The 12,629-nt window shown below is 41.7% G+C and overlaps 1 protein-coding gene across 4 annotated transcripts in view; it reads right to left on the bottom strand.

Moving 5' to 3' along the window:
* MDFIC (MyoD family inhibitor domain containing) overlaps positions 1-10,634 on the bottom strand; it is an 85,639-nt gene extending 75,005 nt beyond the window's left edge. The window contains exons 1-2 of one of the 4 annotated variants that reach the window (XM_079786678.1): positions 10,493-10,634; positions 10,055-10,207 (exon numbers count right to left, since the gene is read on the bottom strand). In XM_079786678.1, the coding sequence (XP_079642804.1) occupies positions 10,055-10,139 (85 nt within the window). In that variant the 5' untranslated portion in view covers positions 10,140-10,207; positions 10,493-10,634. Of the gene's footprint in view, positions 1-10,036; positions 10,473-10,492 lie in introns of those variants that run through there. The other 3 variants (XM_079786675.1, XM_079786677.1, XM_079786676.1) reach the window with 3 other exon arrangements.
* Between the last annotated feature and the right edge of the window lie 1,995 nt (positions 10,635-12,629).

The raw sequence follows: 12,629 nt of genomic DNA on the forward strand, positions 1-12,629 counted from the left end.
ACAGAGGGCCTGTCACCTGCTCAACCAAAAGATGCCTGCCTGAATTTTAGTGCTCAACTCTGCATAATCCCAACCAAAAACATCTACAAACTGTGTACTCTTCAGCTGGGAACACCAGAAGCCCAACCCAGACAAAAACAAGCTCTTTTTGCCATCCTGAGCCTCTCTCAACCTCTACGTTTATGCACTCCATTGTGTACCAGTCAGCTGGCAACTGGCCATGAGCTAATCTCTCATACGGTTCTTGTGGTAATAGTGAATTGACACTTAGAGAAGGGACTGCAATTTAATTTGGTACATCCTCTCTCTCATCGAGTTTATAAATTCCTTGTGGGCAAAACTATGTATTAAACATCTTTAATCTTCAAAAGACTTTGTACATTGGAGGCACACACAAAAATAGTTGTTGACAGGGTTTCTCCTTCAAATAAATGTGTTGATAATAAATTGTATGTCCTAGCATGAAAAATTATCTCAGACTGTATTTCTGAAACTACTAAAAACTCAGACACAAAAAAAGCACATGCATATGAATCATCTTACTTCAGAACACGTGGGTGTGAATCTGAAAACAGAAGTATACTGCAAGTAGAAACCACAAAGGAAATTAATGTTAAAATAACTCTTCGTAGTTTCTACTTAGTGAACCCTAAGTTATTAGAATTATAATATAGAAAATATGACTCAACTTCAAAACTTTAGGCTGAAAAGTTTACCTCAGAGTATGTACACTGTTAAAAAATATATATGGAAAGTTTAAGTAACTTCAGTAAAGTGTTAATGCAAAGGGTTCAGAGAGGGAACAAAGAGAGAGACAGGGAGCAAAAAGGAGAGAGAGAGAGAGAGAGAGAGAGAGAGAGAGAGAGAGAGAGAGAGGCATCCAAAACACTGGTGCATAAGCATCAACTGATCAAGACACAGGACAAGGCGCAGCATCTTTAATCCTGATTAAACAAGTCGCCCAAGTTAAACTGTCCACATTTAGAATCTAGTCAGTGCTGAATCAGTGCTCCTTTAATACAAACTGAACATAGACTTTTGGAAATAAAAAAATCACATCCCCTGCCTTTACAAAGTAGAATAATTACAGTCAACTCAGAAAGACAACTTGGCTGCTTTTTCTCTTTTTTTGTTATTGTTCTAGTAATTTTCCACTTGCAAATGGCATAATTTTAGATTGTGTCAATTTATGTTTCCATAATCTTCTCTAATCCTTTATTATTATAAAAATACAATGCTACTGCTCTGGCCGGAATGGTTCAGTTGGTTGAGCATCAGCCCATGTACCTAAAAGTTACAGGCTCCATTCCTGGTCAGGGCACATACCCAGGTGGAGGGTTCGATCCCTAGTCAGGATATGTGCAGGAGGCAATCAGTTGGTGTTTCTCGCTCACATAGATATTTCTACACCCCCCCATCCTCTTTCTCTAAAATCAATACAATGTATTTTTTTAAAAAAATTACAAAGCTACTCAAATAATTGCACACTGTTATTAGACCTTTCCATGAAATCACTTCAACAAAATCCAGGAAATACGGTTGAAAGAAACAGGCAAGTCCCTTACACACCCAAAAATTCCACAGCTTCCCCAGGAGCCCTGTGAAGGTCACTCAGTTATATACTGTATATTAAGTCCTTGAATGTGAACTAACCAGACAAGGCCAGCGAGGCATGATTCTTGCTGGCCAGAAACCTTAACCCACAGCACTTGTGGTTTCTTTGGTTTCCCAAGCAGCCTGAAACACAAGATCCGTTAAGCACATGCGCACTCTTCCCACACATGCAGGATCCTCCTCCCTTGTCCCCCGACTGCTACCACCTTGCCAACCTCCAACCCTGCACAAACTTCAAAACTCCATTCTATTTTCCTCCATTCCTAAGCTCCTGCATGCTCCTTGCTGAGAGGCAACCCACTGTTCTGATCGTGTCCACTAAAAAGTCATGCCACTCACTCTTAGCTAAGCCCTTGGTGTTACTGAGCAGCCCTTTGTTTGCCCCAGATTGAATCCCTCCTGAATTCGTCATTCTCCTAGATCATTTCTACACATCTCAAGTTTCTTGACTCATCCTAACCCCCTTAAATATTCTTTTTCATATCAAATTTTCTCTAGATTATCCCTCAGACTTTTCTCTCATCCCCATTTCAAAGGGAACATTGCCAACTTTTCTAAGAATGGTCTGTCTCTTCATCTCATTCCTTCCCAGAATTCTACTCTCACTTAAAAACATCTACCGTGCCACTGCTCCACTCCACGCACTTTCACCTTTAACCTCTCTCTATCCCTGGCTTTCTTTCTATTAATGTGTGATGAGCATGCTCAAAATCCACGCATCCAAAAGAATAATACACTGTTTCTTCTTTAAAACACCACAACTCTCTCATCTTCCATGACCACTAAACATCCAATGCTTCTGTGACCAATCCTAATAAACTCTTCTGTATTCTTTTCCTTCTCCTCCCTAAGGTATAGTCATTCCCCCAAATATGGACCTCAGTCCTCTCTTTCACTCTTGTGGGAATCCATCAGCTTTCTGTGATGAACTCTTGATCTTGACCCTCACCACTCTCCTAGTTACAAACTCCCTTTTTCAATGGCCTACCGTACTTTCCGGCGTATAAGACAACTGGACGTATAAGATTTTCCTGGGTTAAAAAGTCGTTTTATACGCCGGAAAATACGGTATATTGGACTATATTGATGGGATTACATATAATGGATTAGATATATTGGACTACTGTATTTTCCGGTGTATAAGACGACTTTTTAACCCAGGAAAATCTTATACACCCCGGGGTCTTATACAGCGGAAAATACGGTACTCTTATCATGGCTAGGATAAGTTCTGTGGAACCAAAATGATCAAAAGAAGACGCAACAGCTACTCCTACATTTCCACTCAAGCTGAAAAGCAAACCTACAGATTACCTTAAATTTCTGCCTTTTCACCATCTCCATATTAAATAATTTGCCCAACCATATCAATCCAATTCAATATGATTTGGATACTGTGATCAGTTTTAGGAAATTCAAAGATGGATAAGTAAAAATCAATGCCCTCTCGGGCTCTCGCAGCTAGGTAGAGCTCCTACTTTTGCAAATTGTTCTTAAATCTGGTTTCTCAATTCCAGTCCCACTGGGAGAACTGTTCGGGGTATTGTAACATCCCCCTGAATAATCACTGCCTTCACTCTTGCGTCTCCCTCCAAAATCATCCTTTGAATTGCTACCAGATTTATTTTCTTAAAAGCCCCACGTTGGTTCTGTCCTTCCCATTTTCAATAATTTTTAAGGGCCTACCGACCACTGCCTAGGGAAAGAATATACAAACTCCTCAGCAGGGAAATCAGGACTATCCTCAAAATGACTTTAAGCTATCTTTACAACTTCACCTCATTCTCTGTTCCTTCACACAATCCATACAACTTCTCAGTGAAGTATTTAGCATTTTGTAATAATCCCCTCCAAGCCTTGCTTTCAATTACTCCTTTCCACAGAGCTGAGTCCTATGACCATGCTTCTAGGTCAAACTCAAATTAAACATTTCCTTGAGGTTTTTCCAAATGCCCCAGCTAGAGATGCTTTCTCTCCCATGTTCTGCCATCACGCTTTCTTTGTGCCTCTATTACAGCAACCATCAGCCCATTTGTATTATAGGTATGTGTGAATATATGTGTTTCTCCCATCATCCTGCAAGTCCCAGATTCCATTAGTCAATCTGTTTCTCTGGGTACTCGTCATATATCAGGGTTCATTCATTCTCTCTCTCCCTACCTTTTTCCTCTCTCTCTAGAAAGATAAGAGATGATGATAGATAGATAGATAGATAGATAGATAGATAGATAGATGATAGATAGATAGATAGATAGATAGATAGATAGATGATAGATAGATAGATAGATAGATAGATAGATAGATAGATAGATCCTGAACATTTATAGAGCATCTCAGTAGGGTAGAAATCAACAATGTAAAGTGAAACAAAAAGGATATGATAGAGATGCAAATCAATACTAAAATTAAACGTCAATACAAGTGAGTTACAAACACACATATACTTTTCCTATTCCCATCCTTCTTCCCCCTGACCCCAAAACTGTTCCTTTTCATTGTCTTTTGCTGCCCTGACTCACACTTGTTCTGGACAGCAATCAAGCCCTCCATTTACCCAATCATTTATTCAACAAATATGTATTAGGACCTATTTTAAGGTTAGTAGTACTACCTACCTAACTCAAGATTTTACCCTATCATCTCCTTCCTTAACATGCCAGCCACCAGATCAGCTCATATCATGCTATCCTCTAGAACGTTTTTCCATGGTTCTCAGCTCAAACAGTTTAAACTTTCCAAACACTTTCTTAAATTTAAAGGCATCTTCTTTAATCACTTCCTTCCTCCCTCCCACCTTCCCCTCTTAGTTTTTTTTTTTCCCCCAGCTACATCCTCTTCTTACCCATGTGATTCTTTTTCTTAGCAAAAGGAAATATACCTAGCTGATAAGCCTTACAATTTTGTAACTACAGTATCCTTATAAAATGCACATTAGTTCTGTTAGACATAAAAAGGAATTGGGAGTATAAGTTCTAAGGTGCTTGAAAATGCCCCTAAATTATCTTCCAAATCTAGACAAAGTTCTATAGTTTTCTAATTAAGCCTGTCCTTGCTCAAGCTCCTATATTCAAAAGTGTTCCAAAAGAGTCTCTATTCAACTTAGTAGTTTTATTTTTGGTTATTAATATTTGGTTGCCAGTATAATGTTCTCTATGATTTATCATTATAAACATATAACACTAAATACAATTTAATTCCAACAATCTTTGAGATATATAATGGAACTGAATATAATTTATCACTCTGTTTCTATGAGAAAAGGCAGTCTGGGTTCCAAAATTCCAACTCACAAATGACAACTCATGTGCAAATTAGGGACTTATTTCCTTATTATTCCATAAAACTGGGATCATCAAAGAGAAGTATAGGGTGGCAGGACAAGAATATCTACTAGGTGGTAGAAGAAAATAGTAACAAATCTATTTACCTACTTATTTTTATCTCATCCTTTTTAATTTTTATTTATGTATTTTTTGCTAATATTCAAAATATATTCGTATTCAGTACATATAATTTTAAAAATAAACTTTTTGAGGATGAATTCTCAGAACTATGTTTAAATTAGAGTATGTGATGAACGTGCTGGAACACAAATAAAAAAATATACGTACGTGGAATGATGTGATTTAAAGTCTGGAACTTGAAAAGAGAACTTTTTTAAAGTTTCTTGACGTTTTTCTACTAACAGAATACTTTTTAAAAAATCTATCAATTTCTACAGATAAAAGCCTCTAAAACAATGACTATCAACTAGAAATAAAGTGCACCTGCAACTTGTAAAAAAAAAATGCAGATTCTTGAGTCTCCCACCAGGAAATTCAGAGCCAACAATGCCAGTGGCCTTGAGATTAGGATAGTATCTCAACACTCCTGACATGCTGGGCCCGATCATTCTTTGTTGTGAGGGGCTGTCCGGCCTGTGCATTGTGAGATGTTTAGCATTATCCCTGTCCTCTACCCACCAGGTGCCAGGATCACCCACCCATCCCCAGTTATGACCACAAAACCTGTCTCCAGTCTCTGATAATTGTCTCCTAGAGGGCATAATCCTCCCCAGCTGAGAACCAGAGATAGAAGTTGTCCAAACATGACACACGTTGAGAAACACCACCCTTAATCAAAAGGATAAAATAATATGGCAAAAAGTAGAAGAATAGAGGTATTATGCCGAAACCGGTTTGGCTCAGTGGATAGAGCATCGGCCTGCGGACTGAAAGGTCCCAGGTTCGATTCCAGTCGAGGGCATGTACCTTGGTTGTAGGCACATCCCCAGTGGGGGCTGTGCAGGAGGCAGCTGATCGATGTTTCTCTCTCATTGATGTTTCTAACTCTCTATCCTTCTCCCTTCCTCTCTGTAAGAAATCAATAAAATATATTTTAAAACAAATAATAGAAAGAAAGAAAGAAAGAAAGAAAGAAAGAAAGAAAGAAAGAAAGAAAGAAAGAGAAGAGATATTATAAGCATACATTGGATCCAGTGAAATAAACAGTCTTCTCATAAAGGATATCTGATTAGCCACTATAAATTCCTGACAAGTCAGCTATGCTTCTAAGTCAAATCTCTTCTCCTGTAATTTCAACGTGAAGATTTTCTCCCTCGCTTCTATTTTAAATTATTTTTAATTAACTTCACTGGCATTTTGCATCCTGCTATGAAAAGTCCGCCTAATAATCTCAGAGGACTCTCCCAGGAGAGAAGAGTGCATTAAATCACACATTATCACATTAAAGTATATCCCAGCACTCCAGCCCAACAGGCTAAGTCTTGACAAATGCAATGAGGTGGGGGTGGGGTGTGCCGGGATGGGAAAAGGCTCAAGTGATTCACAGTATCCAAACCCCATTATCTTTAATTCATCCATCTATTGGGAAAAGTTGTATTGATTCTCTGCTTCAACCACATTTATCACCATGACATATAATATACTTTACAATTTGTGCTTCCACCCTGGTTTCTAGTGACTGGGTATGAGACCTTGGGCAAGTCACTTAAATTCTCCAGGCATCCTTTCCAAAAAATGAGCCAGTTGAACTAAATTATTTCTAAAGATCCTTCTAGTTACAAGTTACAAATTTATGAATGAAGCACTTAATTAAAAGGCTCTTTTCAACTATATGGATTTTAATAACTATAGCACCAATAAAACAACTACTTATATTTTCAGTGTTGATAGCAAAATTAATTTTAAGATGCTTAATCTAAAACAATAAAAATGACACTTGGATGAACCATGTTTATAAGATCCATTCTCTCTTAAAACAAAAATAAATTTGACCCAAATTGTCCTTCACCTATCAAGATACTTACACAGCCATTTTGCATAAGATGGCAAATCAAATCAATCTTTCAGAAGTTAGTCACAAATAGGGAAATAGTTTGAAAGTGTACCTTTACTTTTTATTCTCCATAACAGAGATCACAAATCAGCTGCTCAGAGGCCGTTTGCAGCCTGCAGGTGTGGTTGTTTTGCTTGGCTTAGACAATAATTGCATTTAATTAGTTAACAACTCTTAAAAAGGGAGATATGTTACATAAAAATCCGTATTTCTGGTATCTTGTGGAACATTGAAAATTATTTAATTTATCTTTATCGTTGAAAGTATAAAGATGTCCCTTTTTTCCCCCCATTGACCCCTTCTAGCCCTCACCACCCCCTGCCCCAAGTGTCTGTGTCCATGAGTGATGCATATATGCAAATAAGTTATCTGGTTGATCTCTTCCCACCCACCTTCCCTCTGAGATTCCACAGTCTGTTCCATGCTTCTGTTCCTGGATCTATTTTGTTCATCGGTTTATTTTGTGCTTTAGATTCCACACAGGATGAGATCATGTGACACCTGTCTTCCTCTGACTGGCTTATTGTGGGGAAATATGAACCCAAATGACAAAGATGAGCTGGAGCTGAAAAGTGTCTCGTCCTGGCCCGGGGTGGTTCTCCAGGGCCCACAATCCCCACTGCTCCCTATCTTCTGATACCATCCTGGTTCCCTCTTACAGACCGGAGTATATGAGCTTATGTCCTTGCTCTGTAACCATTTTCCAAATTCACAGAAAAGATTTTTAATGTTTTCAAAGCAATAGAATTTTGCTCGCAGAATCACAGCGAAAGAGTAGACATTTTAAAGAGACAGAGCTATGCTCGCAATAAGGGAAACCTTCCTAATAATGCTATTGTTGAAGGTATTACAGATGTCCCCTTTTTTTTTCCATGTAGAATGCACTACACTGTAGGTTTCTAACTAACCACCTAAAAGAATGGAGAAAGGAATTCTAGACTTGAGGGGGAGTTCAGACTAGAGAACCCCCTAAAATTACCTTCAACTTTACTGTTCTCTATCGTTGGTCAGTAGTATGAGCTCATATGCATAGGTCATAATATCATATATCTTCATACATATATTTAACTTTGCAAAAGACATTGTGTTTTATAAAACATTCAATTTTTCTCACTGATTTTAATATGTCATTTTAAAATTAATTTCAGTTAACTAAGCAGCCACATCCTACCAGAGAATTATTAAGCTATTCTTCAGAAAAGAAAAAATTCAAGGACATAGGGAAAAGAATTCGAGGAAGGGCTAAAGAGTTGAGTTGCCTGCTAGGAAGCCTTCTTCACCAGTGTGCTTACCAGTAAAATCAACCTAGCCAACCAGGGAAGCCTACATCTTGCAGCTTTTTCTCTACCCACTCTCTTCAACAATGTTTTTTTTCTGTCAATACACCTTATGAAATCTGCCTGAGACCCAGTATTTTAACAAGATCCTGATCATTTTATTAAAAAAAAAAAAAATCAACTTTACCTTCTAGTTACAATTAAATTGATACCTATTTAAAAGGATGCTGTGATTCGAAGTAAAACTAATTTAAAAAAACAATTTTGTTGCTTAAGTTAAGCCAATTTTCAGTTAAAATCGAACCCAAGAGTTTCCACACTGATACTGTGTGTGTTGCATGAAGCCAAGATTAGTCTTCAGCCCATTCTGCTTCTTCAAGTCAGATCATGTGATACCTTACAGCATGATGTCTGCACAATTAGATCCAGTATCACTGTAAGGTCTTTTAGGTGATTTTAAAATGCCTACTATTCAAGTTGGACATGGTAAACATCAAAAAAGTCCCAAATCAATCGTGTTTCCAGTGTTTGATGCTGATTTTTGACATAAGGAAGCATTATTTAACAATAGTGATTAGCAGCTGAACTGTGAACATAAAAAGCCCATCAATGAGTCTCTGACTACAGGGGACCTGCCTAAGGGCAGGAAAATGATGGTGTTGGCAATACAATGTGTAAAACAGGAGCTGCTTCTGGAAAACTGGTTTTTCATTCTAGGTCTCATTTTCTCATATTTTATCTGTTTAGAAAAAAAAAAACAATGACTTCCTCTTTAGAAGCACAAAAAAACAACAACAATGATAAACATAATTCAATTTAACAGCCTAAATGCCAGAACCTTTTGACTCAGCCATGGATGTTTTCTGCTTTTACCTATTGAAGGTTCAACATTCACTTCTTTTCAATTTTTGCTGCCTTTAAAATAATATGCCAAAGACCCCACTCCATTACTGTTGGGGGGAGGGAGGTATCACATATACTTAACATCAAGAGTATAAAGTAGGTTTTTGAGCTCTGGAAAGTCATTGAGTTCATGTCAATGTCAAAAGCCTGTAAATAAAAACCACCCTAAGATGAAAATATCTCAAGAGGAGTAAGGTCCTTGCTCTTTTCATGGTCGCCTATGGAAACCTGCTGTTACCTTTAAGAACAGAAAGACAACTGGCTTGTTTACAAGCGTGTTGTGGAGGCTTCTCAGAAACAAGAGACTTTTCTCAGATAGACTGTACGCGCTTACACTTCGTAAGAACACAGAGCACCTATTTCATTCCTGGAAAGTGTTTCTTTAAAGGAATATTTATCTTAGAGCAAAAGTTGTTGAAAACGTATGCATGAGCCATTCCAAAGTAGCTGGGCACAGAAAGCTGGATTATAACCCCAGGTGCAGAGCGGCCCCCCAGAAACAGCAAGGTGAAGGGAAGGCGTGCTTGTGCAGGGACGTGGGCAGGCCTGGGGCTGCTGAAGACAGGAAAACTGAAGAGTGGCAGCGGAGAACGGTTTCAGAGCTCACACCTTCGAGGCCCCTCCACGCATAAGCTCAAGAAAGCAGCAATCCGGCCACCCCGCCGCTCCACGGCCAGAGGCAGGGGGAGTGGAGGGGCCAGGGATCCCGCCCGCCCATCCGGTGCGGGGCTGGGGCCGGGACCCTGGCGGACTGGCTGGGCGCACGGAACACGGTGCAAAAGTTCACGACTCCCAGCGGGCACAAGCCCTCCCCGCACCCCGGTCCGCACACACATGCACACCCCAACCCATACATGTGTGAGCACACGGTGAAAAGCAACAACAACAGCGAGGAAGCTTGCAACCTGCGAGCGCGCACTCACCCTGGGCCGGGGCGCCCAGGCGGCCCTCGCCAGCTTCGGCCCCCGGTCGGGGCCCCGGACCCAGGGCTTCGCCGGCGTCGGACATGGGCCGCTCCCCCGACAGCTGCCTAGCTGGCCGCCCCGCCGGCGCTGGGCGCAGGGACCGGGCCGCTGCTGGACGGGAGGAAAGGAGTTGCTGCAGCCCAGCTCACCACCCCTGCACACCATTCCCTCCCCCCCCCCGCTGCCCTCCCCCAAACCCCACCCCGGGGAAGTTTTGATTTGAAACCAGCGGGAAGAACGGATCGCCCGGCCAGCTGACGGCAGCGGAGCCTCAGGAAGTTGCTGGGGGGCTGGGGGGAGGAGGGGGGTGCTGCAGGGGAGAGGGGAGCGGATTTGGGAGAAACTCCAGGGGAAGGACTAAGCCCTCTCCTCCCGGCCCGGGAGACCACCACCTACCTCGGCATCCTCCCACCCACAACTCGGTCAAAGCCCATTTCTCCTCCTCTTCCGCCCGGAAAAGTTAGTGAGGCTCAGGCCGGCCAAGCTCGCCTCTCGCCCCGGGGGCCCGACGGTGGGGGCCGCCCCCGCCGGCCCCGCCTCCCTCCCTCCCTCCCTCGCCGCGGCCCCGCCCCCGCCCGCGGCGCCCCGCTCCCTCGGAGCCCGCTTTCCCGCGGCCCCCACTCCCGCCTCCCAAAGCACTTCCTCGTCGGGCGCTCCTTTCATCACATCCGGACGGAGGCCTGGGACTCTTGGCCCGCGGCCCCGGCCCGGCCGGCCTCGCGCTCCCTTGCGCCCCACCTGGCCTGGGTCAGGAGGCCGAAGCCGGGGGCAGAGCGGGGTTCCTCCGCAGGTTAGGGAAAGGGCGTCATCCAGGGGTCCCGGGCTGCCCAGGAGTAGTTTCCCCCACCCCTTTACACCCCGCACCCCACCCCAGCCATCCTACCCCCAGTCTCCCAACTACTCTTCCCAGCACAGCCCAGAACTACTGAAATTTGGGGGGGGGGGGGGGGGGGGGTAGGGGAATGAAACTTTGGTGGAATAAAGTATGGTTGTGTAACCTTGACCCCTAGCTGTACAATCAGAGTTACAGAGTTTCAGTGTATAATCTCTTGATCTGTGACTCTGAAATTCCCTTTATTCTGTTTTTTCAGTTCTTTGTTTATTTGGGTCAAACTGGTTTCTGGATCTGGTAAAACCAGTTGCAGTTGCATGAATGCACTGGAGGCATCCAGGCCGGCAAGGCTGAGGATGCCCGGCCCAAGGCAAGCCAGGCCCATTGCAGGTCCAATGCCTGGACTGCTCACTTCTGTGTGGCCGGATAAGCTTGTGATTGGAAGCAAGTAGCAAATCAATGCTCCGCTTATAAAGGAAGCTTTCTGATTGTAGCTTGATCTGATGAGACAAGAAAAGAATAAAGTAATTTGCAGATATAAAGTGTTTAAATAATACATTCAGATAACTTTTGCTCTTTATTGAATTGCATAAAATGTGCAATTCATTTGTTTAAAGCTAGAACTGTCATTTTTTTGAATTTCCAGGACAAGAGAGGAATCACAGTAATGTTATCAAAAGTGGAGAAAATGTACATTGGATGCATCTTTCTAGGTGTTTCATTAAGTAGCCCAGGATATCATTTCTTAAAAAGAAATTGTAATTAATTCCAATTGATTGAGAAGAACAACTTTTTTAACTTTTAAAGAGTCAGTGCAGCCAAACTTACTTTCAGTTAAATCTGAAAAACACTGCCTTTGAAGTTTCTGAAGATAGTTACTCAGAAGATACTCCTATAAGACAATGACATTTTGCCTAATGACCTATAACAAACAAATGCTTTTTCATTATGTGTTATTTAGAGACTTCAGAAGTGTTGTGTATAAAAGTGCCTCCACTCTTCTGAAAACTTGCCTAGGAGCCTGGACTATTTGGAACCTGCTTGATGGAACGTACTGCCATTAGATGATTGGAGAATAAACATGTAGGAAGCATCACTGGTCACTGCAGCATAACCTGCAACCAGAAGAGTGGGCTAGAAAGCAGTGTCCCAGTTGTGTGTGTTTTCATCCCCTCACTAAGATGTTGTAGGGTGGAAACAATTATCTTCTTCTTCCTTTTTAAGTTCTTCCGGCTGAGCTAATAATGAAATTAACATGGGACAGGTTGATAAAATGAACACATTTATTGCATATGACATATGGGGATTCCATACAAATATGAGACCCAAGAACTCATTGGACAATAGAGGACTATCTGCCATTTTAGATGTAAAGAGAAGTCTGGGACTTCAAAGGGCAGGAAGGCGATTCAGATGAAGATGGGAAAGCAAGTGTTCGGTGAATAACTGTTTGCTGGACCATCTTTAACTCTTTGGACACAGTGGCAACGTCAATCAAATGGGCCTTGCTAGGTTCCTCCCTATCACACGTAGTTCATATTAAACTGCAGTTCACTACGATGATCGTGCCCTCCCTAGAGTAGGTCTTCTATTTAAATTATTTTAGGCAGTTAGAGGGAAGATGGAAAGTTCTTTCTGAGTCCTTTGTTTAGTAAAACAACCAGCTTAAAATAATCAACATGAATATTTTGGGGTGGCAAC

This window comes from Cnephaeus nilssonii (assembly GCF_951640355.1).
Source record: "Cnephaeus nilssonii genome assembly, chromosome: 12".
NCBI classification, from domain to species: domain Eukaryota; kingdom Metazoa; phylum Chordata; class Mammalia; order Chiroptera; family Vespertilionidae; genus Cnephaeus; species Cnephaeus nilssonii.